General features: G+C 49.8%; 1 protein-coding gene across 6 annotated transcripts in view; it reads right to left on the bottom strand.

The window, feature by feature from the left end:
* Nucleotides 1-116: 116 nt before the first annotated feature.
* asap1b (ArfGAP with SH3 domain, ankyrin repeat and PH domain 1b) overlaps nt 117-25,322 on the bottom strand; it is a 33,904-nt gene continuing 8,698 nt past the window's right edge. The window contains exons 2-29 of one of the 6 annotated variants that reach the window (XR_013454116.1): nt 22,493-22,565; nt 21,168-21,313; nt 19,728-19,802; nt 19,379-19,428; nt 19,148-19,277; nt 16,328-16,413; nt 15,252-15,327; nt 14,305-14,391; nt 13,431-13,531; nt 13,226-13,295; nt 12,042-12,129; nt 11,757-11,805; nt 10,920-11,086; nt 9,495-9,628; nt 9,166-9,257; nt 8,897-9,083; nt 7,614-7,699; nt 6,726-6,841; nt 6,576-6,643; nt 5,901-6,008; nt 5,287-5,515; nt 3,993-4,061; nt 3,117-3,461; nt 2,351-2,429; nt 2,191-2,255; nt 1,568-2,106; nt 1,349-1,471; nt 117-1,241 (exon numbers count right to left, since the gene is read on the bottom strand). Coding sequence is in view for 4 of the 6 variants with exons in the window: in XM_040167483.2 (XP_040023417.2) it covers nt 1,167-1,241; nt 1,349-1,471; nt 1,568-2,106; nt 2,191-2,255; nt 2,351-2,429; nt 3,300-3,461; nt 3,993-4,061; nt 5,287-5,515; nt 5,901-6,008; nt 6,576-6,643; nt 6,726-6,841; nt 7,614-7,699; nt 8,897-9,083; nt 9,166-9,257; nt 9,495-9,628; nt 10,920-11,086; nt 11,757-11,805; nt 12,042-12,129; nt 13,226-13,295; nt 13,431-13,531; nt 14,305-14,391; nt 15,252-15,327; nt 16,328-16,413; nt 19,148-19,277; nt 19,379-19,428; nt 19,728-19,802; nt 21,168-21,313; nt 22,493-22,565 (3,330 nt within the window). In the remaining 2 variants the exon portion in view is untranslated. The remainder of the gene's footprint in view (nt 1,242-1,348; nt 1,472-1,567; nt 2,107-2,190; nt 2,256-2,350; nt 2,430-3,116; nt 3,462-3,992; nt 4,062-5,286; nt 5,516-5,900; nt 6,009-6,575; nt 6,644-6,725; nt 6,842-7,613; nt 7,700-8,896; nt 9,084-9,165; nt 9,258-9,494; nt 9,629-10,919; nt 11,087-11,756; nt 11,806-12,041; nt 12,130-13,225; nt 13,296-13,430; nt 13,532-14,304; nt 14,392-15,251; nt 15,328-16,327; nt 16,414-19,147; nt 19,278-19,378; nt 19,429-19,727; nt 19,803-21,167; nt 21,314-22,492; nt 22,566-25,322) is intronic. The other 5 variants (XM_040167483.2, XR_013454117.1, XM_078095993.1 and 2 more) reach the window with 5 other exon arrangements.

A 25,322-nucleotide genomic window follows, 5' to 3' on the forward strand; every position in this document is an offset into this window, starting at 1 on the left:
TGTATTGAGCGTCATGGTTTCCTGGGGGGGGGGGATGAGGAGCGCACACACAAGGTATTCTGACAGTCGTCTTACCATCTAACCCGCTTTGGAATGAATCACCAGAGCAGGCAGAGTACGTACAGCACTTTAATGATTTGATGGGTTCGTTTGCTAACATGGGGAAGAAGGGACTGCAAGTCAGGGAGGATTAAGTGGAAATACATCGGCGCTCCCAAAAGACCTCTGGTTCATAAGCGAACCTGGAAATGTACAGGATCCAGTAACGTTGAGATACATGACTCAAAAGAAATTGTAAAGCTTTTCTACAAGACTAACAGGACACTTCTAGCCAGTCAGAAAATCAAGTTATTGCATCCTTGAGTTTCCTGTACTTTGTCATAGTGGCTTCAACAGGATCCCTTATTTAACGTAGACCTGCCTCATAGTGGCTCTTCAAACCCAGCACTCGATTCCAGTCATTGTTACACCACGCACAGAGGGTCAAAGGACTGGCGATGGCGTCAAGTTCAGAGCTGCATACAGTGTAACAATCAGTGACCTACAGTGAACACGGGCTGATATTCCACCACAGTAGCAGCAGGTTTCTATACTGTAAAACAACCATAATACGTGTACACACAAAGCAAGAACAGGGAGTACATTTAATGTTTTCATCTTAGTGGGAGATTCCAGCCTCTTCGGTGGTAAACAGGGATGCAAGAGACAAATAGTGACATGACCTATTTCACATTCCAATTCTCACTTGTCCTTTTTCCAGAAACGTAAGCCGATAATTACTTGGGGTCCAGATGAGATTCAAAGTCTGGCGCATAATTGGACCGGTAGAGAGCAATGGTACATGTTTTGTACAATAAAACATGTTTATACACTCACACACAAATATATATATTTACATACATATATACACAGTAACAGCATTAACATAGACTTTAGGTAAGTGCTAGGGTTTTGAGAGTGGCTTTGTCACAGCCGTGCTATAAGGTTAAGATAATACTGGTAAAGGAAGAATACACACATTCTTTGTACAGCATGGAGGAGCCTTGTTGTTGTTGGTTTTTCTTCTTCTTTTTAGGACACTTGCCGTGTGACAAGAGGTGTTGTGACGGCTATTTACACAACCTTCCAATTTAGGGAGAGGCGTAGTGCAAGTCTCTCTCTGACGGTCAGTCACTCAGGATGTGCACAAAAGACATGGGGAACACCCCTTTTCTGTCCGGTTCTCCTTCAACGTGCCCGATCTGGAAAGTGGAAAGAGAACACGTGAGAAAACAACAACAACGGTGGTCTGTTGGCGTTCAGTGTTTAAGAAACACAACGAGGGCGGAAGTACTGAAGCCGCACTCACCCACCACTCCTGGTCCTCTTCTCCCGTTACTATAATCACCTCTCCTTCAACGAAAGTCAGCTCGTCGTCGTTGTCAGCCTGGCAGTCGTAGATCGTCTTCACCCGACGGGTTTTGCTCTTCCCCTTTTAAACGTTTAAATGGCAAAACTGTTACAGTAGCCAACACGGTAGCTTAGCAACCAAAGATGTCCAAGAATGGCAGAATAATCCTGTTGTTACCGTGTTAATCTTCCTAGGGAGGGGCACCGGTGTTTCCGCGGTCCCCGCCAGGGTGCCGTTGGTGTCCTCGGCGGCTGGCTGGGTGGGGGTCCCCACGTGGGCTTGCTGATTGGGTGACGGGGAGTCTGGAGGCGGAGGTTGAGGCTGAGGCTGAGGCGGAGGCGGGGGCTGCGTCTGAGGCCTTTGCACCGTGTCGCCGGGCGGCGCCCTCGGAGCGGACTCGGCCGTCCCAGGTTTCGGGGGGATGTCGGCGAGATGAGGCTTGGGGGGCAGGTCTTTGAGCTGCGGTTTGGGCGGGAGGTCGCCCAGCTGAGGTTTAGGAGGGAGGTCGGAGAGCTGCGGCTTCGGAGGAAGTTCTCCGGGTTTCGGAGGGAGTTCAGACGGCTGCGGTTTGGGGGGCAGGTCCCCCGGCTGAGGCCTGTCGGCCGGAGGAGCCTTCTGCGGGGGGTCGGACGCCGGCGGGGACTTCTGGAAAACCTCTGGAGGGAGGTTGGGCTTGTCCATCGACGGGTGGATGGTGTCGATCTTCCGCAATGCCACTGGAGAGAGAAGCAAAGCCGTTTGATGAAAAGGGCTTCAATTCAACAGCCAGCTTTGAGATGAAGAGCAGACGAAGGCTTTACCTTTCTGAGGTAGTTTGGGAAGGACCCGTGGACCAAGTGTAGACTTTGTGTTGCTCGAAGTAGTGCTGGGAAAAGATTTCCAAACTATCTGTCAGCTTCGATTCATTTCAAGCCAAGCGAGCTTCAACTTTCGCCGTGATTCTCTCTTTCCTTTCCGTACCTTTGCTGCTGAGGAATTCCTTCAAACTTGTTAGAAATAGGAGACATCTTGTTGACAGGAGGAGGGGTGGAGTCGCTTCCTAAAACATCGACATCGATGAGGACACAAATTATTCAGCACCACAACAGAACACTCGCTAAAAGATTGATTTAATGTAAATGTGGAAGTAACGTAACATGCTGTGATGGTTAAAAGAATAATAACGAGGGAGGAGTCGTCTGGCTGAGCTTTCTATGAGCCGCTGTTAATTAGAGGTTGTGCAATAAAGTGTCATCATTATAATTAGTGATTGGGTGTAACTGTACGGCTGACACAGAACGCACAAAAAACCCCACAGAGGACAAATGATAAAAGTGGAATAACAGTAAAAAATACACAGAAGGAACACCAGAAGTAAGATGACAGATGTGTTTGTCTTCTTTTGTGTCCAGGTGGTGGCTACAAGATTACGTTTCTCTTTTTATGTGAATCAAATCAGAGTGAAATGCTGCTTTCAGCTGAGAAATGTAAGCCGAACTGAGTCGGACTCAGATATCTCTTTGTGCAGTTTGGAAGTATGTTTACTGGTGAACTAAACTTGTGGATGTTTGATGATTAAAATAGAAGCAAAGTTTAAAGTACTAAAGCATCCATTGCTGACCATTCTTTTTTTTTTAAATTATATTTTGATTTACGATGTAACTAATTGCGCTTTGGTGAGATAATTATAAAAATATACTTGCAATCCCATAAAAATCTAATTATAACGGACTACCATTGAACATACCTGTGAGCTGCACAAAGACAAATAAAAAGGCCTCCACTTGTCTGCAGTAATTGATTCACTCGTAATCTTTGGGAACATTTAAGTGCAGGACAATAACCCCCCCCTCCCCCGGGCGTTTTCGGGCAGATGAAGGTATCGGAGTTTCAAGCAGCTCCGCTGTTCTGACGTGTGCTTGCGTCTCACCCCCAGTCAAGCCCCCTTTACTGTGTGGACTGTGAGAGAGCGGGCTGGGCGGGTCAGACAGGGTGCGTTTGTGTCCCGGAGGTGGGGGCGGAGGTCTCTTCTTGGACAGCGTGGAGCTGCCTCCCGGTGTGAGTGTGGAGGGAGGGCCAGATGGGGGAGGAGCTGGAGGAGCGATACATAAAACACATGAGGTGATGCGGCCCGCCCAAGAAAACGTCATTCTGTTAAACCCCCCTCCCAAAAAAAACCCCAGAGAAAAGAAGAGAGAGGATGATGACACATGGAGAGGAGGAGCAACTAGAACAACAGACGGTCTGAACAGATACACAACAAACACGTCCGGACCGGAAAATAGCTCATGAATAACGGAACCTCCGAAGCACTAATTGTTCTATAATAAGAGAGAAAAGTAGGATGGAAGCAGCTAATAGAGAGCTCAGCCAGAGAGGAGTCAGCTGTGGATACGGGTTTACAGCTCAAGGGTGGTGGGACACGATTCCAGCGAGACAAAACATCCACGTAGGCGAGGAACAATGGAGTGGAGAACACCAGCCGGCCTACGTGGTCCCATTGTTTCACTTAAATAAACGCCACCACCATGCAAGCGTGAGCTGTAAAGGAGGGATGGGGAACGTAGAGTGCATGGGGCACGCGGCCGAAGTAAGGGGGAGAACAGAAAACCAGGATATTCACTGATGTATGGTCGGGTGCCGGCCAGTGTGGCGTAGTGCGAATGAGAGCCGAGGAATGCCAAGTGTGGAGCTGAAAGAATAGAGAAACAAAAAAAGAGAAAAGAAAAGAGAGCGAGATGAGGAGGGTGGGGGAGAATCTACAGTATGTCAGTCTTAAAGGAAAATAAAAAATAAAAAAAGGGCTGCTCCCACACACTGTAGATGTAATCGTATCATTGGTGTGCAACAGAAAAAAGGAAAAAAAAGAGGAGAAGAAGAGGGAAAAGGCGTGAAGCCGGCCCACGGGGGCGAGCTGTTCAGCACCCGCTGAGCGAGCTGCTTCTGTACAGTTAGCATGTTATTCGAGATCTATGCATCTATCTGGCTTCAGCTTTATTTGGAAATGAATCCAACACTCCCACTTGTTTGCAGTGCGATATGAAATACTGAAAGGTTTAAACTCTTATTCCATTCAGAATCCGCAGGTAATGGCTTCTTTATTTCCATTCTCTTGTACGCAGTTTCTCAAAATGATTAAGCAGCTGAATGCCCCCCGAGAGATGCAGCCTCAGTCCCCGCCCGTTTTGTACGTAGCTAGCAGGTGCACATTTCAGCTGGAGAAAGAATCAGTGTTAATTAGTGAGACAAAAGAATCTGCCAACAAAATCCTCGCCAGCAAGAAACGAGGCGCCAACTTTTTTTGTTTTTGTCCCGCGAGTGTTGGTGAGTCGAACCCCCTCCCCTCCGCGGAAACAAGTGTTATCTTTAATCCTGATACTGCAGAGACAGCACGCCCGCGGGGCAGCGAGCGCGTGCACCGCGTCGAGGATAATGACGAGGCGTGCATCTCGCCGCGCTTTCACACGCCCGACCAACCATCGCTACCCATCCTTCCCTTGCGCCATGTTTTCCCGAAAGTTCGCCGTGTAAGCAATCTTCATGACACCTGTACCCCGCCCTCGGATGCGGGTGTTGACAAATTGCATTCCACTGCAGGGAGGGTGTGTGTTTGTGTGTGTGCGCGCGTGTGTGTGTGTGTGTGTGTGGGGGCTGACAGCGCAAAGGAGAACAAAGTGATGAGTAGGCATTTTTCTGCTGCTTATCCCGTCCTGAATGTAATGAAACATTAACAGGCATAATGAAGGGAGGGTTTTAAACGCTATCTCCCCGTCAGTGGTCAGATACAACATTTGCATTGCAGGCGGACCGAACACGATCTCCTGAATTTACCCACTATAAACTAAACACCCGATAAACAAAACGGTAAATGCTGCGGTAGTGTGGCTCGGAAAGCCCTCGGAGCAGGCCGGTCTGACCTTTGCCCTGGTTCCTGGGTGGCAGCGGCGGCCCGTCGGCCACGGGGGAGGAGGTGAGGTCGGTGGAGGCGCTGTACATCTGGTTGGTGAAGGCGCTGTAGGACAGGCGCTGCTGTTTGTCCCGCTGGCTGATGAAGCCCGGCAGGGAGAGCTTGTCGTGGGGGGAGAGGCTGGAGGAGTGGCAGAAGCTCTGAGGCCTCGGGGAGCGGTCCTTCTTGATGGGACTGGGCTGCAGGGGGGACATGAGACTGTTGAGACGATTCCGCAGAGCCCAACGAGCCGACACGCGGGTGATTTAAGGGAACGGTTTTACATTTTAGGAAATGCACGTGGTCACGTTAGATGAGGACATGAATACATTTGAATAGAGGCCACGCAGGTTTTAAGGGCTCTTTATGCTACGCTAAGCTAACCGCCTGTATACTTTCAGTATATATTTGTTTCCAACGTTTTTTGTATTTAATTCATCGCAAAACACTTTAAACTGCAGGTAAGTGTCAAACCACTGAGCTCCAGAGCAACACCCGGGACGGCCCGTTATGGCGGCTCGATGAAAAAAAAAAAACAGATTGAATTCAAGCCCGTGGGACTGAACGCGAGGCTCATGTTCGGACCTTATCGTCGAGGTCGTCGTCGCTCTCGTCCATCTCCTCCAGTCTGAGGCTCCACTCGTACTCCACGTGGATGTGGGGGTTGAACTTCCCCTCTGCGGCCTGCACCAGCTAACACACGCAGACACAACACTCAGTTTCATGTGAAAACTGATCCTATTCATGACCGTTATCAGTCAAATGAAAAACAGCAATGAGATGAGAAGGAGGGAAATTAGATAGCGTGCCAATATAAAAATCAGCATGAACTGGTGATGTATTGTAGCAGTTCTGGTTATGATGATTAATTAAACAGTATACAGAACTACAACATGCAGGCAGCATGCGTTATATTCTGTATTGCATTTATGAGAGATTGTACACTGCATTCAAAATGGCTTTCTTTCATCTGCACGGTCATAGTAGCGTTATTAATGAACATACATCAACAATTATTTCCACTCTGCTGTCGCTGTTGCTGGAGGCTGCAGCCAGACATTTGACTGCCATCTAGTGTTCTGTATCGTCCGCCATGTTTAATCAACCGCATCCTGTCCTCTGCAACCCTTTTCTTTTATTTCTCTGGACTTCTTTTTTTTTTTTTTTTTTTTCACAATTCAGTATTTTTCTCGAGAACATTTAAACCGCCATGTTGTCAAAAAAAAAAAAGAGCCACCAGCTGGGATGTGTCGTACTTACTGCCTCCTCACACTGTGTGTTCCTCAGTCGCCTAGCAACATCCAGCGCCGTCTCTCCGTTCTGATTGGCTGAAGGGAAGAAGAGGGAGGATCAACGTTAGGGGCCTGCGTACGTGCGTGAGGAGCACATCAACGGGAGGAGGTGACTGACTGATATCGGTGGCCGGCTTCCCCCTCAGGAGCAACTTCAGGCACTCGGGCTTCTCGTACATGCTGCAGTAATGAAGGGCCGTGTTGCCCCACTCCGTCTGCTTATCCAGGTTACCGCTGGGAGAACACACACACACACACACCGAGTCAGGACACATGTTTCAAGCGGAGGGGGATTCTTCTTGCAGCTTCAGGTCAATGTTTTATTTCCAAGGATTTGGGGATTTAGCATGAAAGGAAAAAGGATTTGTTTGAACACCGGCTCTTGTAGTCGGCTGTTTGTTAAAACATTCTCCAAACATTTTCTTCTATTTTCTTTCTCCTCGTTTCTTGCTTGTTGTGTGAATATAGATATTGTGTGCTAATGCTAATGATGAGCTTAATAAAAGGAAAGAAATGCGAGCAAATTACAAATTCCACCTTCCCTGTTACCGCAGGTAAGTGATCCATTTAGCTCCCCTGCAGCTCTGAAAAAAGGACGAGGGAATGACAGCCAATGCTCGTATGAGCACAACAATTCATTTCCACTTCCTGTGCGTGCAGTTGGAGCAGTGGTGGGTAAACAATTGAAAAGAGAGGAATAAATTAAGGCGAGGAACAAGTGCCTGACCCATTTCTGTTTGCCCTGTGGGAGCCGGGAGCTGAGCTCTGCAGCGCCGAGCCCTCCTCTGCACTTCCACCGCGTTCATCACAGAGGCCGAGGCAGAGGAGAGGAAAGACTCACAGCAGGCAGGCGGATCACACTTGACACTGCGCGTTCGCACAAAACCGCCGTTTGGCACATCACTCGTCTCTGCACCGCTGACGGCGCTTTCATGCGCTATTAAACTAAACGCAAAATAAGCGCCATTCTATTCTTTGGAAGTATTCTAAGTGGTTACAAATTTACCTGTTCTGCACAAGGAAGTCCACCAAGTGCAGGGATGTCTGGTCAGCAGTCCGTACGGAGTAGTGCAGTGCCGTCTCCCCGGATTCCTGCAGGGGGCCGTCAAACACAGCAAAGACACGGTGAGACGGTCTTGGGCAGCATCCATTCTGTATTCTCTCCCTCTGCGTGTGCGTCTCTTTCAGCATTTAAACAAGCTGCAGTAAACAAAATGGCTCCTAAAATATCATTTCAGCAGGCATGAAGCTGAAATGTGCACATCTCTGAGGAGCATCTTGCAATAATTCCACCCGTCAATGTAAATTGAAACTAAACGTAATCTCTCTCGATGCCGTTTTAAAGCTGGAGGTGAAAGAATAAACACGTAGGATTATATGTCCTGTACATTTGGATTTATTTTTGCATCTATAAAGGTAGAATAAGGGCCCTATGTAGTCGCGCAGGGAGGGAGGGGGGTGGAGGCCAGGGGGGATGACGCTAAGCTGTCGGCAGCCATTCAGATGTACTGACAACAGCAGATCACATATCGGTGAGTCATACTTCACTGCGCAGACAGCAGCAGCTCCCTCTGTCAGCACACCGTATCCTATGTTATTCTGCTGCTGCTGTTACCCTTAATTCTTTATTAGAGAACCGCCACGGCTGTGTTATAAAACCGTGACCCATTTATGTCAGACTAAGTCTGATCACCCGTGTTGTTTACGGCCCAGCGTGCACAGCGTCCGCCGCTCGGTATTTAACTTTCAGTTCAGGCCCGAAGCCGCCGCGCAAAAGGAACCAAAGAGGCTGAATCGCGGAAAAACTGAGACAGGAATTACGTCGCCCCAGAAGTCGTCTGAGCTCAGAATGAGATGGAGGTTGCCGGATACCACCATCTGCCGGTGAACTTATCTGGATGACGGTACATATTCCAACTGTCACACCCATTTCTACCGGCCAGATCCAACACCAACTGGGAGAAATGTGTCACTGTTAATTGTCCATTATGAGATCGGGGTGTGGGAGGACAAAGATTGACATCATCCAGGCACCATAGTACACTAAATGTCAACGTCACATGATCGCCATCTTAGCGAAAACAGCGACCAAATCGAGCTTGAGATATGCAATTTTAAAAGGGCAAATGGTGAAAAATAACCAGCGGAAACCGTTTAAATCCTGAAGATATTCAGAGGCAACTAAGACAGAGAATATACAAACCCATAAATAATGGGACTGTTTTGTCACACTCTGCCATATTAACTTAAAAAGCAAAAAGCGGGGGGGGGTGATTGAGGAGGACTTACCTGTCCGACCTCTGGGAGCGGCTCCATGAGTTCAACCCCCTCAGCGTAGACCTGGATGAGGGACAGCAGGTCCCTGGACTCGACCGCCTCAAACAGCTCGATCATCTTAGCGGACGCGGACGTGCACGTCTTCCTCGCATACCTGTGGTCCACATACTTGGCGTTGATGAACTCCTTCCTCACGGTCCTGTGGAGGGAGGGGGGGGAATTGGTGGGATTTTCAGCCAATCGGGTTGTCGGGCAGCTTTTCTTCCTCGGAGAGTACTTACATGTCACTGGATGGAGTGGGCTTCGGTGTAGGGGAAGTGAGGTTCCCCTCCATGATCTCATTGAAACTACTGTTCCCCACGTTCTTGGCCAGCTGGTGGAGAAAGGAGAGAAGGTCTGCGTTAGATCACCACAGCAGAACTGTACTAGTGTGCCTTCAGAGACAGTTCCACACCTGCAGCTTTAGGGATCAAATCCTGCTCTCTGCAGCCTTTCCACTACTCTCTCATTATTTCTAATATTTCACTCCAGATGAAAATAGTAAAGAACATAAAGGGCTGCTGCCTCGAGAAGCTATTCATTCACTCGGCGGACCATTTCCGTGACTCACCAAGAGTTCTGAAGTTCCTAGCTTGTCGAGCTCCATGGACTGGATGCGGGAGATGTGGACTCCCATCTCTCGGTGGATGCCGGAGCACTCGATGCAGGTCAGGATCCCCAGGTTGGTGGACAGCCACTTAGGATCTACGGACACGAACGATATGAGAACATACGTGTTGATGCTCCCGATAACCTGCAGCACATGGTCGCTGACGCCGGGAGCGTGATAGAAGCACGTGGATGGACATAAGTACAGTAAAACAGCTGTACGTTACATGCCTCAGATGTGAGGCTAAAGTATGAAGCAGTGTGTCTGCGCTGTGTTGTGGTCCTTTAAGGCTGCAGTCAGTAGAGGAATTGGTGTCTCGTGACCACAGTGCAGGAGGCAGATGCAGCCCTTTGCACGACCTACTGCCAGGGAAAGAGCGCTCTGAAGGTCACCGCTCGATGTCCTGATGCAACCTGGGAGATTTGAGCGAGCTCTGAAAGCTTCGTTGGTTGTGATGTTGTTCTGTTTGGACCTGACAAATGAACAGCGGGTGGACACGGCTGAGGCGGCTCCAAGAACTAATGAGTCATACACTGAAACACGGGCGAAACGCACACACATTTTCACAACGCGGGGAACAGATGCCGGCCTGAATGAGACGTCCCGTTTCCACCGAGGCCAGATGGGACAAAGACGTGACCTTCGGGAGTCAAACCAACGACCTTTCAAACGGAGAGTGATGCGTTGAAGAAAGGAAACCCCTTTTAGAGCATTTGATCAAGAAAAACAGGAATTAAGACAGGAAGCGGGGCTTAAACTCCACATCTGGAACATCTGGAACAACGTGTTGTACTGAAACCATGTACATGAATGGCCAAGGACATAAAGACTTATTACCTCCCCTCTCAGGGGGGTCAACAGAGCGTGTGTGACTTATGTAAGAATGTGACGTAATGGTGTTGTTTCTCAAAACGCAGAGATGTTTTTTTGTTTTTTTTTCAGCCCTCAGAGCATAAAATCCTCCGTTCAGTCGCTCGGTGAGCTGCTGTGTGTGCTGGAAGAGAAGAGTGTGTGTGTCAGCGGGCCTGAATATCTACGCCACTCCTGAATGCTGAGTCCTTGCTTCCCAATGTGGAGGAGGATCAGGATCAGGTTGTGTCCTGAATGCTAACAGCGCGCACACACACACACATTTGTTGAAGGCTGCGGGAGGATTTGTAGCTTGTTCCGTTACCATCGAACCGAAGGACAGCGAGTTCAAGGCAGCTGTGACATTGCAAAGAAATCCAGATCTGTGCGTGGCTTGAAATAAAACATCTGCGCATAGTGACATAAGAGGACGGAGAAATGCTGAAGAAAGGTGGGGGTCGACTGAGCACCAACAGGAAGAGGACGTGTGTGTGTGTGTGTGGCCTCGCCGGACACACAAGCTGCAGCGGTACACACCTGAAGCGCCACAGTCGCAGCAGACCTCGTTGCCCGGCATGCGCAGCACGTCTTCTATGATGGCTTTGGTCAGATCCTCCAGACCGTCCTCGCCGCCGCTGCTCTGCTCGCCGCGAAACGCCATGTTCAGGGCCTCCTCCTTGCTGTTGGTCAGCACCGAGATCCAGCTGCATAAGGGATCACATCATTACAAACGGCATTTTCGGGGATGCTGAACCAAAGTGTTTGTGTCTTTACTCATGTTGTGCCTAATATGCTGCTTGTTTAATTGCGGGGAAGCGTGATCAGCAGAGCCGCAGCCTTATGTAATAATAAACATTACTTTCGAAACGCCACGAAGACGCGGACGCTGCCCGAGAAGCCTCCCAGAGGAGGACGGAGGCATGCAGTGAATCTGTTAGCTGCATTTTGACCTCACGGGACAATAAGCCAGGTGCAGTAATCGCAAACATGTATGACTGGTTGTTTCCCTGAACACAGATCTGCTTTAGGATTAACTTTACCGTTGCAGATAAAATAACATTGGGACCACTTCGCTGTAAAAAACAAATCAAATGTGTACGTCTGTTTAGAAGCTTTGCTTACTTCTGAAATGCTACATTTAAATAAAAATAAAAAAGGCCGTCTGGTGATGACAACATTTGTAGCGAAACTACAGTAATGCATGTGAGTGACAGCATGGGAACAACAGTATGAGGTTGCAACAACTGCTATTCTCTGCGTTAGCTCGCTTTGTCTCTTTCAGTGCAACAGGTCGACTCATGAACCTTAAGGGATCCCCATGAATGCTCTTCTTTGTGTGCGTTTTTTCGAGCAGCATCACTCTGACGTACTCACATGACAAACTCCTGCTCATCCTCGGCTTGGAAATGATATGTCCGGTTATCTGTCGAGTACAGAAAGGAGGGCGTTAAGTAAGCAAATTTCTTATCATGCGTTTTATAACAGCCGGCGCGCGGGACCTGAAATACGGGACGGGTCCGTGTGCCGCTTGCTGGACATGCGGCCTAAACACAGTCGGTTATGCCTCCGCAGATGGGTTTATAAAACACGGGAGTTCTACAACGGACTCCCTCTGACATGGAGGGAACTAAAACTATTCTGGCATCAAGGAAAACTTACGGGAAATGAGATCAAAGCACTTCCTGTCCTCGGTACTGGGCTTGACCTGGCAGGTGAGCAGGTTGAGTTTGACCGGCTGCCTGTTGGACTGTGGAGAGTAAAACGCTTTGAGGGTCAATACCAGAATACACAGCAAAGCAGAAAAGTATTTTCGTGTCGACTTGTGAGTCTACTATTCGAAACAATTGCTGCGATCCCAATCCACGGAATGGTATTGTTCACATAATTAAAGCTGCAGGGTCGTGTCACAGGAACCAGGATGAATTCGCCCAGTTAAGAAACTGGACCACACTGGCTGCCCACTGTAACAAGGGGCCCAGTGGGCACATGTGGGCTGAGCAGAGGCGGGGGGGGGGGGGGGAGGGGGGTGCGAGGCGCGTGCTAATGAAATGCTAACGGGCCGTGATGAGCCGTGGAGCTCGGCTGGCCTGCTGGCATCCCGCCACATCAACTGGAGTCACCCAGAGTTCAGCTGCCAAAGAACGAGACCCGAGAAACGAGGATGAGCTAAACTACGAAGAGCGGAGCGGGTCGAGTTTAGGCTCCTCCATCGCCCAGACATTGGGAAAAACTGTCAATTTACATCCGACAAGGAACCCTGTGTGATTCACAGCCAGTAATGAATGCTAAATAATCCGGTGAGATGTGTTAAAAAGATAAGTGTCTGATCCGTCACCTTCTGGGACAGATTTGAGTGTTATTTAACTATTTATTCATGGTGTACGCGCTCAGTGCAGTAGGAGTCTGGACACGGATAATACCTCATTACAATGCACGGAAGCCACTGCTGAACAGATTGTTAGCTCACATATTAAAAAAAAAAAAATTTGGATTCCCGCCGTCCACATTGGAGAGAAAGCGGCGCACAGCAGCTGCACATGAGAGCAGACGTGCCAGCGTACAGAGTGCGCTCGCTCTCGCCCCCCGAGATGAGTCACCGAGGCGCAGCAGGCGGAGGGGGGAGGGGCGACGGGCAATGGAAAGTAGCGGGGGGTTTGTGTGGGGGGGGGGGGGGGGGGGGGGGGGGGGTTGCTATGACGACCCATCTATGTCAATTCCACTCTGCTGGCCTCCAGATTGAGAACGACCAACACAACCTCCCCGCATGATGTTTTCCCTTTGATCCGCACAGTCAGAGTGTGTGTGTGTGTGTGTGTGTGTGTGTGTGTGCGCTGTGAACTCACTGTGGCATGAGAGATGGTGAGCATGCCCCCCTTCACGGAGCACTGCCTCCTCTGCCACACCTTCCTCAGCCTGTGAAGAAGAGGAAGGGAGGGGAGGCACACGAGGTGAGGCCCGATGACGTCTTGCTTTCCGGTGGCCACTTCAATAACTTGAGTGCGGCACGAGTGTCGCTGTGCGGCGGTTTTTAAATGACCGGCGGCTTACCCGTCGCTCTTCTTCAGCAGGTAGCCTTTCTTCTCGCAGCCAAACTCCTTGTTTCCCTGCAGCTGGTGCATGCTGTAGCCCCCCTGCTTACTCTGCGAGTCCTGCGTGGACCCACACAGACCGACGTTTAACACACGGGGTGCAGTGAGAAGCAGCCCGACGGCACGCAACGCTGACACAAAACACACAGACAAACGCCGCACGCTCATCCTCCAACACCAGCGCACGGGCTCACAACCAACGTGCTAACAGGAAGATGAAAACTGTGAACGCATGCTCCGAAGCCTGTAAAAGGCCAAACCACTCAACTGTCAAGCAGAACAGACTGATGCTCGGCATGCTCAACATGCACCTGCACTTACTCTTCTAGACTTGATTCCGGACAAGCAGAAGGCAGAAGAGGGGAGATAAAGGGGAGATAGAGGGGAGAGGTGTGAAAGATCCGGCTCAGGTGCAGGCGAGTGCTAACAAGTGTGCCGCCTGCCCCCCGAAAACGGCGATCCCGTGTGCTGCGCTCTCTAAACGCTGTGCTTACCGTCGGGTGCCATTAGCGAGGGAAGCTACGGGAGGTGTTACGTTAAATGTGAATGTGTCGTGCAGAGGAAAGTCAAGGCGTGAAAACACGCTCGTTTCTAAGTGATAAAGTCGGTCAGCGAGTGGCTCTCCACTGAGCAGCCAGTGAGGCACAACACTGGTCAACCAGCAGAGCCTACCACACACTGGCTACCAGCATGGTACAGCACTGGGCACTCGCTCTGTGCTGCAGGAGGCGCCGTGGCGGGCGGAGCGAGAGGAGGCGCGGGGCGAATGAGCGCGGGAGGCCGTCGGGTTCTCTAACGACGAAGGCTGGCGAGGACGACCGCGAGCTGCCTACCTCCTTCTGGTCCAGCTGGAGGGAGGACTTGATCAGGTCCCGCAGGGCGGTCAGCTGCTTCTTCTCCTCATCCTGAGTCTGTTTGATCTGAGGAGAACGAAGGCACCAATGAAACTCCGCCAGCTGCGTAAATATCAAGACTTCTCTGTTACGAAATACGTTGGCAGACTTCGCAATTTGGCTGTCTAGTCTCTCACTCAAGTGATGTTGTGGTGTGTTTTTTTTTTTTTGTCTTCCAGTTGCTGGATGACAAAGCGAAGGGTCACACAGAAGATCCACTCTGTCAGCTTTTTGTGAGCGTTTGAAGATCTTCTGTTTGACTTCCAGGCGTCTCCATCTCAGGATTTGTGAGGTTTTAAGTTTCCAAGAGATTTTGAACATGAAAGTTTTGGCAGATGTACCACTTTCCCCTCATACAATCACTGCGGCAGCATTATATTCTGATAAAACTGCTGATTCAGGGGAAAGAAGAGCAGTGCGTTCAGAGGCTGATCTTTTTAAAAAGTTTCCAATTCTACTGATCTCAACACAGAATAACTTTTTATTTCCAAAAACGTATTATAATGCCAACATCTAACTTTTACCCGGTAATGTATTTTAGGGCTCATGCAAATCATTTCATTGAAATCAGTAACTGTATTAAGTGTCCGACTTGGATGGCTAGCTACCTTCGCTAAGTGAGTTAAACAGCATCGAAGATGTTTTATCGCAAAGATAACAACCTTTTCTCCTTGTCTCACCCTCAGAAACGCCGGCCGAGACTGAAGTGTGCAACTTCTTTCTCGACCTTGAAAACAATCATTTGAGCTCAAGGTCTGCATACAGGCTCTTTTTCCCTCCCAGAGCCTTTATCGCATCTGGGTGAGTGGAGCTAAAGCTAAGCATGTGTGCATAAACACAGAGCAGCCTTCAGCAGGAGAAGAAACAGGGAAGGTGTGCGTATTTACATTGTAGAGATCCGCCGCCAGCTTCTCGATGTACTGCTTCAGCTTATCTGCCGTCTTCAGGCCATCTTGGAAGAAACTGGCGGACGAGAGAACAGCACACGTGACTCTCACTGACATTAACATGCAACGGAATGAATATGAGAGACAAGTGGTCCGTTTTCCTGGAATTACTACTTGGCAAATGTCCGGCGCGCCTCTTTAGGCCACTATGAAGGTCACACGGAGAGAGGGGCGATTGGTGCAGTTTATGTTTAATGTATAGCTCGGCTGCTCCTGGCTCAGAAACGGCCAGCGCTTCCACCGAGGCGCTCGGCACATCCATCACGGACGTGTCGGCGCTGCACGCCTCCGTGCAAACCACCGCTAATTTATCCTCCACCTCTGTGAAAAACAAGCACGGAAGGCAGTTCGCTGGAGATCCCCCGTTAACTGCACGGCGACAGTGACTCAGCCGGTGTGCGTGCTGGAAAGCAGACGTGTCTGGAAGTGAGTGGAGCTGCAGAATAAACCGACCTCGTTAGCCGTCAACGAGAGAGGACTTCAGTTACTTTTAAGTTGTATTCATCATGTCTTCTTCTTTCTGACCGAGAGCCTTTAAACTCTTGTGCTTTTGTGCTTCGTATCCGTCTCCACTGCAGCTTTTTCGGTCCGTCAATGCCCATGTTGGACTGATTTAAGGGGGGTGAGGGGGGGACATATTGTTTTGTCCCGGTGTTATGACAGGGCCTAGCAACGCTGAGAGAAAAATGTGTCATTCTGTCGCGGAGGGTTTGTGAGCCGCGCGGTTCTGGCACTGAGAGCGCCCACTTATTTACCCACCGAACCCCACAGCTGTCAGGACACATCTGCATGATGACCTGTGCATATTCATGAGGCCCGTACACACGGCCGTGCACCCAAAAGATCTGTGACTCATGCAGAGGATTAAAAAAAAAGTGGGTCTGCAAAGAGGGAACGAGATGCTTTCTTTGCCGCGTTGTGGAAATGCATTTGTGATTTGGGTGGGATGAACACAGCGGGAGGGGGGGGACCTTCACACTCTCGGGTTCAGGGGGGGGGATTAGGGTGGTACTTACTTGCACTGCGCGTGGTAATACTTAATCAGGTTCTGGAGCAGGTCCACTCCTTTCTTGGTCTTGATCTCATTTACTTTGATGAGGTACTGCAAAACAAAGAGAGTTGCACAGCTCAGCCAGAAGTTAAAAGTCAGGGTGTGTTTGTTTTTTTCTTAGTTTAATGATGCGAGAGAGAGAATGAACACTTTTCCTCATGATAACCACATGTGAGCGCTTGATTTAGGCTTTGATGTACGAGACTGCGTTGACACTGTGGGACCAGTCTGGGTGTCTCAAGAGTCAAAACAAACGAGCAGTCTCCCACCAAACAAAACGAATACCAGATAATCTTAATCTTAAAATAATCCCGCAGCGTGCCAATCCGCGGAGATTCACAAAAGACACGCGGCGAATTTAATCTGTGACAGAAAAGCTCCGAGAAGCCTCCGACGCGCCAACGCGCCGCTTCGATCCGCTCCTCACATCACGTGCGCGGAGGCATGCGTGTGTTAACGCGCGCACAAGCGCATCCTGCGTGTGCGCGTACGCGTCGCCCCTTTGTCTGGCTGACGCAGCCCGCTGGATGGGAGATAATCCACATTTTGTGTCTGAGCCGCGTGTGGGTTCAGCGTTTCCGTGAGCGCGCCGGGACTCTTTTGTGCGAGCGAGGCGCGGGACGCAAAGCGGCCTGCTGAGCCCCGACTTTTCACTCTCCTTCACCGGCGGCTCGGGGTGAAAAGGGTGTGAGAGTGAGAGCAGCCGGCAATCTGGTAATTGGGTACCGCGGAAGGGTGAGAGAGGGAGAGAAATGAGGTTAAGTGGGATGAACAGATTGTACCACTGACACACACACACACACGCACACACACACACACACACGCTGGTATTTCCATGATGACTGTCTGATCTGTGATGTCCTTCTTGGTATTGGTGGAGCATCTTATACGACCCAAAAGAAGAACACTCCTTAAAACGCAGGACAATCACATAGCTTTGTGGATTACGCATCACAAAACTAGGTCAGATTAAACTTGTTAGGCTGCAAAACGATTTAGAAGTCCGACAGCTGTTTGTTTTGTTATTAATTTGTCACAGATTTAGTCAAGAAATAAAGTAAAAAGAAAAAGCTGGAAACTATTTCTCAGCCATCTTACTTAAATTTTTTTTAAATGAAATCCATCCAGAACCTTCTTCACAGGTGAAAGCTGTGACCAGAGAATGTTTGGCATTGTTGACAAAACAAGTTGAGATGATGAGATGAGATCAGATGGTTGATTAAACTTGCGGTAATCATTTTAACTCACTTTCTGGAATATGGAATGAGGACCTGCTTATGCATGAAATATTGGTTTTATGGACTCAAACCAGCAGATTGGATAATGGTGGGATGATTTATGCAATAAAATCCCAAGTGCATATATATATTATATATATTGAATACATGAAATACTGGTGAAAATGTAATTGAATGGAGAGAAAAAAAAAAGTCGGTGACCCAGAAAGTATTAAAGAGGTAACTGAATGTTTCTGCCGTACAGAAGCAACAACAGAACCCTCTTAATGCTTTTTGTAGGCAATTTCTTCAAAACACACAGTCATCTAACCACCGTTTACAGTGAGGCTGGCTCAGGAAACCACAAAGGCCTTTTGTTCGACGCCCCGAGACCCCCGACAGGCACTGCTTCGACAACCCGCGCCGTCCTGTGAGGACCCAACAAATCGCCACCAGACACAAACCTGCCGAGCTGCGCGTTTGAGATCACATCTGGACTCGACGGCGCCGCTGAACGAGGAAGACGGCGCAGATTTTACGCGGGATCCGTCGTCAACTGGAGGCGGGGCTACAACAATGATGCTAAACCCGACCGGAGAATTGTGAACACGGGTGGAAAATGTGGGCACGGAAACACCCGCCCGAGTCGCCGAGGGACGATCAGCATTGCAGGGCACAAAAAAGTTTCACACTGAATAATTCACACAACTAACAGCAGTGGTTGGTCCATTATGTAATTTGAGTAAAGGACGCCGGCGGGATGAAACAGCGAGCGAGGCGTAGGCGTCACCGCCCACCAGTAGAGAGGCTTTTCTGGCAGAGCAGAGTGACTTTTTACAGTTTGTTCTGATCCTCTCGGGCACGTAAAGACCTCACATTTGATTTACACTTTATTCAAGCCGTCTTTCTTTAGTTTAGTTCTTTAAGTATTTGTCTTTGTGCATTAATACTGAAGAAGAAAAAAAATAACGGGTTTATAGGAACGGAGGAACATCTGAAAACACTCAAAAGTACGAGCTGCTCAAATATCGGACTTGTAATCATTAAGAGAAGGTTGTGCTGTATTTTCTAAATCACATCCACTGACATGGAATCATTGTAAAAAATACCTTGTTCATGATTTACTGCAGTAATCCCCGACATGCGAAGCTGCTCAAGAGCTTCTATAAATTATTCAAATCGTCCGAGAGAGAAAAAGTCACCTCAAGAAGAAAGTCTTCTCTAAAAGCAGCAGGTTATTGGGTTCATCAAGAGCTTTGGCAGCTTTGCGTCGCTACGAGTGTCGAAGAGGAAATGCGATGCAGGAAGGTCGGTTTTAAGTGACACTTTTCACACGTCTGAAAGGTTATCACACTGAAATCAATCTTGATCATCCAATTCACATCTAGGAAGGAAAGAAAAAAACAGCCAACAACATCAACATAAACCCTAAGGTTTATGTTTTGTGTTTACAATGAGACGGGATCATGACAGCGGATATTTGGACAGCACGCAGCGGTGTACTGTGGGAAGTTAACCTCTGACCTCCGCTGCTCGACGGCGACCAAAAAAGGTCCTGAACGACCTACCTCGCACATCTGGAGCTGGAAGAGACGCCTCTCCTTCTCCATCTCCTCGGCGATTTCCGCCCCGGTGATCTCGGTGCGGATCATCCCGTGCTGCTTGGCGTGCTCTCGCTTCTCCTTCTCGATCTTCGTGCTGGCGAAAGGGAAGAGGACAATTACTGACCGCTCCAACGCCACCTCATCAACAGCGTTTGACCGATCGTTGCGTGACCAGCGGGTCGATTATCAACTCACAACTTGGCCTCGTAGTCCTTCCACGCTTTGTCGAAGGGCTTCTTTATGTCCTGCAGAAACACACGGGGGAGCATCAGCAACTACGAAGAGGTCACCGGGGTAGGGGGGGGGGGGGGGGGGCTATTTGCAGAGTCAGAATGCACCAGAGTTCCATCAAATGCCCCCCAGGTCACGACCGTCGATGTTCGTGGATTATATTCACAGCGCCAGAGTCTCTCTGGTGTCTTCTCGCCTCACACTCATCACACGGAGGTTAATGGAGAGATGTGCTGAGGAGGCAAATATCCTCCCTGCGGCCGAGAGAGAGACAGACGATGTGCGGAAGAGGGGGGGGGGGAAACTGTCTTACCCCTTTCACGCCTTTCAAATCGCCCTTCAGCAGCGAGTCCAGAGTGAAGATCACATTGTGGCTGAGGCTCTGGAGCTGGAGGACGCACAGAGAACATGGCGGCGTGTTACAGCGGAGCGATCTCTGTGTAGCCGAAGCTTGATAACACGCACACATGATTGATCTACAGTGTTGAATTAAGTGACGTGTTCCGGCATCATGATGTGCACAAGTACTTCAGGTACTTTCCACATGGATCTCTCTGCTGCCTCCAGCTGCAAAGGGGTCGTATGCAGAGGCAGAAGTGCACGGCGGCCCATTGAAGAATTAGCAAAAGCTCGTTGCCAACAGCTCGGGTCACCTCAGTTCTGCTGAGCAGCTGCTATCGTTAAGATCAGCAAGGTCATCTACTACGCTACTAAGCATTTAAGTCCCTGTTGTTGTTGGCCGAGGCCACGCAGACACACGCGGCGGCGCTCGGGGGAAGTGAACTGCGCCTAATGGCCGGTAATGTGCTTCTTAAGTGCCCCGTCTTGCGTACGGCCGGCGTCAGAATCAATCCTGCACTTGGCCGGCCGGCGTCCCGGAAGCTCGCGCCGCTTCTTCTAGTAAACCAGACTCGAAAAAAAAAAAGGGAACAAGGCCAAGTTTGTCTATAACATCGATAAAGTCGATAACGCGGGCCGGGGCATCTAGGACAGGAACTAATTGTCAATTTCTCATTTGCAAGCCCACACCAGCGGGGGGGGGGGGGGGGGGTGGGGGGGGGGGTCAATACGACACTCAAAATGGAAAAGAAATTTAGGAGCTAGGGGGGAAAAAAAAGGACAAACAGCAGATAGTTTCACTGCGACATGCAGGTTGCAGGTAGCGCCAACAGGTGGGTGATTTAGGAAGCTTTTATGAACACACACACACACACACACACACACACACACACACACACACACACACACACACACACACACACACAGTTGTTCCTAGTGGATCTCGATCTAATCTCGCTGTCAGCAACACAGGAAGAGAGAGGAAGCGCGAGCGAGCGAGGGGGGAGTGGGGGCTCCTCTTAGAACAACAATCACTCACACAGCATTCAAACAGGACACATTATTCAACAGAAGCGTCGGGGGGGGGGGGGGGGGGGGGGGAGGGGGGGGGGGGATCCACGGCCGGCTGATAAGAGCCTCGACGGGAAAACAAGAAAGGAGCAGAAAACCGCCGCAGTCAGCGCTACCGTCCCGCCGCGATGACGCGTCCCGCCGCGGCAGCGCGTCTCACGCAGTTCGCAAACTCCAACGTTACGTCTGTCCAATCGCTTTCACGACTCGACGACCTCTTCACCTCCTCCACTCTCCTGAAACCCCCCCTAATCCTAATCTCCACCTTAAACCCAAATCCTAAACCACTTACGGACCCGGGGGGGGGGGAGAAGAGGATTTGTCTGTGGCGCGTAGAACTCACCAGGTTCTTCAGCAGGGCGGACAGCTCCTTGGTGAGGGAGGAGAACTTGACGAAAGCCGTTCCCAGGTCCGGGTTGTCCCGGCTGATGAAGTTGCCGCCAAATTTGTCCAGCGCCTGAGCGTAGTTCTCCTCATTCTGGACGTGGTCTGCGTGGTCGGGGACAGAGAGGTCAGGTTATCGGCCCCCGGGGATTAGCGCGGTCAGCGCGCTCATGGTAATGGCTGGCGTAATATCAAGATGGGTACCGAAAACCTTCAAGAACCAAAAGCTGGCATTATATTTTGACAAAGGTGCCTTTGACTTGATCCCATCAGAGGATTTCCACATTCTTCAAACCTCCTGGTGAAGATGACTCAGAGCTTTAACATCTCCCGAGAATAAACCTGCTAATGTTGGAGGGTTGATTTTGCAAAAAGACTAAAAAAGGTTAAAGAAACAGCAGAGTGGAAAATGCTCATCTAAGATGTTCATATTAACACAGATGTGGTTCCCACAATGCAACGTTCTTCTCTTACACATGTGATCCAATAACAAACACATGTGACCTGAACCCGTGATTTCTGATCCAGAACCAGCTGCTCCAGTTTAAACATTTTGACTGTAGTAAGTCATCTTCATGTCAACAGAACACCATGTGTGGGTCTCTGGGACGTTGAGACGCTGCAGGAGACGCCAGTCAAACAGCGGCACCCATCTGTCCTTGTCGTTAAGTGGGGGCGGGGGCGGGGGGGCAGAGTGTGAGGCGGTGGTCACGTGACACGTGCAGCGTGCAAAGCGCTGCGGCCGCCGTGAACTCTCAAATGAAATGTGATCAGGGTTGCAGTTACTCTGAAGACAAAGGAGGTTATGTCCTCTGTAGTCCTTTACAGAAAGGAGTGAGTGGAGCTGGATTCCATTCTCATTCCTGTTTGTAGATCACAGTATTTCAGAGTTCAAAGCAAAGTAACCAGCTATTGTATAACTGGAGTAACAAGTCGACTAAAGGGTCATTTTAGTTGTTGTTGTGAAGAGTCTCTCATCCAGCGAGTAAAAAAAAAAGAATAAAATCTGAAACTGTCAATTTTCCAGGGAGGAGGCCCTCTGTCAAAAACACTGGGTGGAAAGTTACTGCGTCTCCGTGACAAACAAAACAAACTCAGGTGCTGCTCTCTGGGCCACCGAGCGCCATCTGTCCCGCGAAGGGCGGCGCTCCAAACAAAATAAAATTCAATCCTCATCTTTTATTAAAGATATTTAAGAGAGCCGGGGCTCTCCTGGGGGAGGAGGAGGGAGAGAGGAGGAGGGAGAACAAAACCCACAATCAGCCGCGGCCCGTCCAGTCTCACCTTGTCCTGAGCTGTAGATGGCCTTCACAGATTTCTTCACCTTCTGCAGGGACGTTCGGTCCTGATCCAACGCCTAAGGAAAGAAGAGGAAGCGACGCCGTTAAAAACCCCCCCTTTTTTAAAAAACAACCTTTACCAGACACGTTGACGTGAAGAGACAGCCGACTCGAGGGATCAAAGGGCATAAGAACAATAACATTTGCATCGGCGATTCAAAGCGCGCATGCTGCGCTGAGCTGAGCTGATGCAGAGTGCTAACAATACAGCGCGTGACCCGAATGTGGCATGAATCCTCATTTCACTGCTGGCCGCTGGAGCAAAGCCTTCGTCCTCTCTAACAGGCAAAAATAAATATTTTTAGGGCTATTTATTCCCCTAGTTATTCGCAGTGAAAGATTTCAATGCTAGAAAAAGAAAGAAAAAACGCTGCCTCTGACTAATTGTCATTGGGCTTCATCCGTCTCACTTCCCTTGTACAGTTTAGAGATTAATGCATCCGAAGCACCAAGGAGTTAAAATAATGACCGATACAAACCGAATGAATGCACTTCAGAGATCACAACACATTGAACAATGATGCATCTCTATTTTTAGAAAAAAAGCCTGCAAAGCCATTTGAGACAAAGCCGTGCTCGTGTGACCTTTGAACTGGATTTACTGGTCACCCCTCCACACGCTTAGAAAAAACAGCTATGCACAGGGGAAATTCCTCATGTGCTCTTATTATTGCCGAGTATCGATTAGCATTTCATTTACTGCTGAAGAACAAGTGGACGCGAGCAACGCAAACTCAAACCTCAATTAGCCGTCCAGAGACATTATTATTCTGACAGTGCGATAATTACACATCCAGTTCATGTTAACCAGAGGGATTGCGACCATAACTCTGCCGCGTCTGCTCCGAATAGATGATAAACACCGGCAAAAACACCATCATGTCGAGGTCGGGCGGTTAAGAGCAGGAGCGCACACAGCAGAGCGCCAATTAAATGTCACAACATAATCAGGCCTGTCCTTGGCCGCCCCTGGACACTTTTAAATGCCTCTTCGCCAATTATGGGAGCGGTAGTTTGCCACCGCAGGGCCCTTTTCTGCCGGGCCCTGGCCCTTTGATCCCCCCCCCCCCCCCCCCGGCCCCCCGGCCCCCCGGCCGCCGGGCACAGGCAACAGACGCCTCCTCGTTATGAGGCCCTGTGTCTGTCGGCTCCACAGACAAAATGATGTGTGCGTTATAGCGCTAACACGCTTGCACAGATCTGCTTTCTTATTTTTATTTAGTGAATATTTTATGCCGTTTGCTGTGGACAAAAAGACGGGAGGGGGGGCAGTAAAATGGTGAGAAGATAAACAGTAAATGTTGGCCGGCGCTATTTCAGAAGTAGACGTGCAAAACGGCACTGTGGTTTGTGGAAGGTGTCGCCTCTCGGCTTCTGAGAGGAGAAGAAAAAATCCACCTTTCGGCGAACATTCTCTGCAAACCCCTTTTGGCAAGAATTCATCCAAACGGCGCTCTCCAAAAATAAATATGGTCACATGATTGTTGTTTCAGTGATCCATTTGACAGCTGGGGGAAAAAAATAGAATATCTTTGTTTTGGTCAACTATTTTTCTAACTGGTTGCAGCCCTAGTTTAGTATTTCATTGTCTGAAACGCCCTCAAAGTGTGACCCATGTGTGACCAATGGGTTAATGAGGCGGACTTCCTGGTTCCCAAAAAGCCACACAAACACAGTCATGCCCAGGGGGTCAAAAGCTCGGGGGGGGGGAATTGGCGGCGTGAGTGACTGGGCATGACCGACTGGAGGCCGTCTCAGCGTCACGCTTCCTGCCCCGGGGCCTTATCCTCGCTCAGCAGCCCCCCGCCGTTTCCCCTGCAGCCGTCCTTTGACAGGAAGCAGGAAGCGGCCGAGCTCGTCGGCGTCCCGCCCGGGGTCGGCGGCCCCCCCGTCTAATGACACCAACTGCTGGCCGCTGACAGCGGAGGAATTAAAAAGCACAACAACAACACGCCCCCCTCCCCCCCAAACTCGGCCCGCCGAGCCCCTCGTACTCGGCGTTTACGGCTGCGCGGTTACCAAGGCGATGGGCTCTGGCGTGCCTCACCCTCTATCTCCCCCCCTGCGTGGAGGCAGCTCTGACTAACCAGGGACCAACTGTGCCACTGTGGCAGCTCGGACTTCTCCCCCCCAGCGGAAATCAGACACCCCGAGTCCTCAGAATCACTAATATGCTAAAAATTCCCTCGAAAGAAGAAAACAGGAAGGCGGAGAATTAGCAGAGGGCTTCCCTGCAGACGGCACGCCGGGCCGAAAAACATCCGCAGGGGATTTTATTTTTAAAGGAAAGAGACATTTTCCTTGACAAATGTCACTTTCTGCTTCCTTTTTCACTAAAGTATTCTCCTGTCCTTTCCGGCTCATCATGACTGCAACTATTGCAACTATTGCAATGCAACTATTGTAAAAATGCCCCAGAGGAGACGCCAAACAAATGTTTGTGTGAATTAAGGCCAACTTGCTTCCACTCCTGTCCAGATGAAGAAGTGACCGCGGTCTCAGATCAGTGTGTCTGTGTGTGGAGAGCATGTGGCGTGACTCAAGCAGGAAGGGTGGGGAGCTGCTTTTTTGTTGGCAGGAAGCAAGAAGCACATCTCTCTCTCTCTCTCTTTGGGCCTGCAGCTCTCAAAGTGGGATAGGAAAAAACGAGAGGATGTAAAATTTCCAAAAGCAGCTGAGGTCAGCTGACCCTTTTCTCTCTCACACTCTCTCACACACACACACGCACACACCCCACACACACGGAGAGCGTGATCGATCAGAGGTGTGTCGAG

Source organism: Gasterosteus aculeatus, chromosome 21 (genome assembly GCF_964276395.1).
Source record: "Gasterosteus aculeatus chromosome 21, fGasAcu3.hap1.1, whole genome shotgun sequence".
In the NCBI taxonomy this organism is placed as follows: domain Eukaryota; kingdom Metazoa; phylum Chordata; class Actinopteri; order Perciformes; family Gasterosteidae; genus Gasterosteus; species Gasterosteus aculeatus.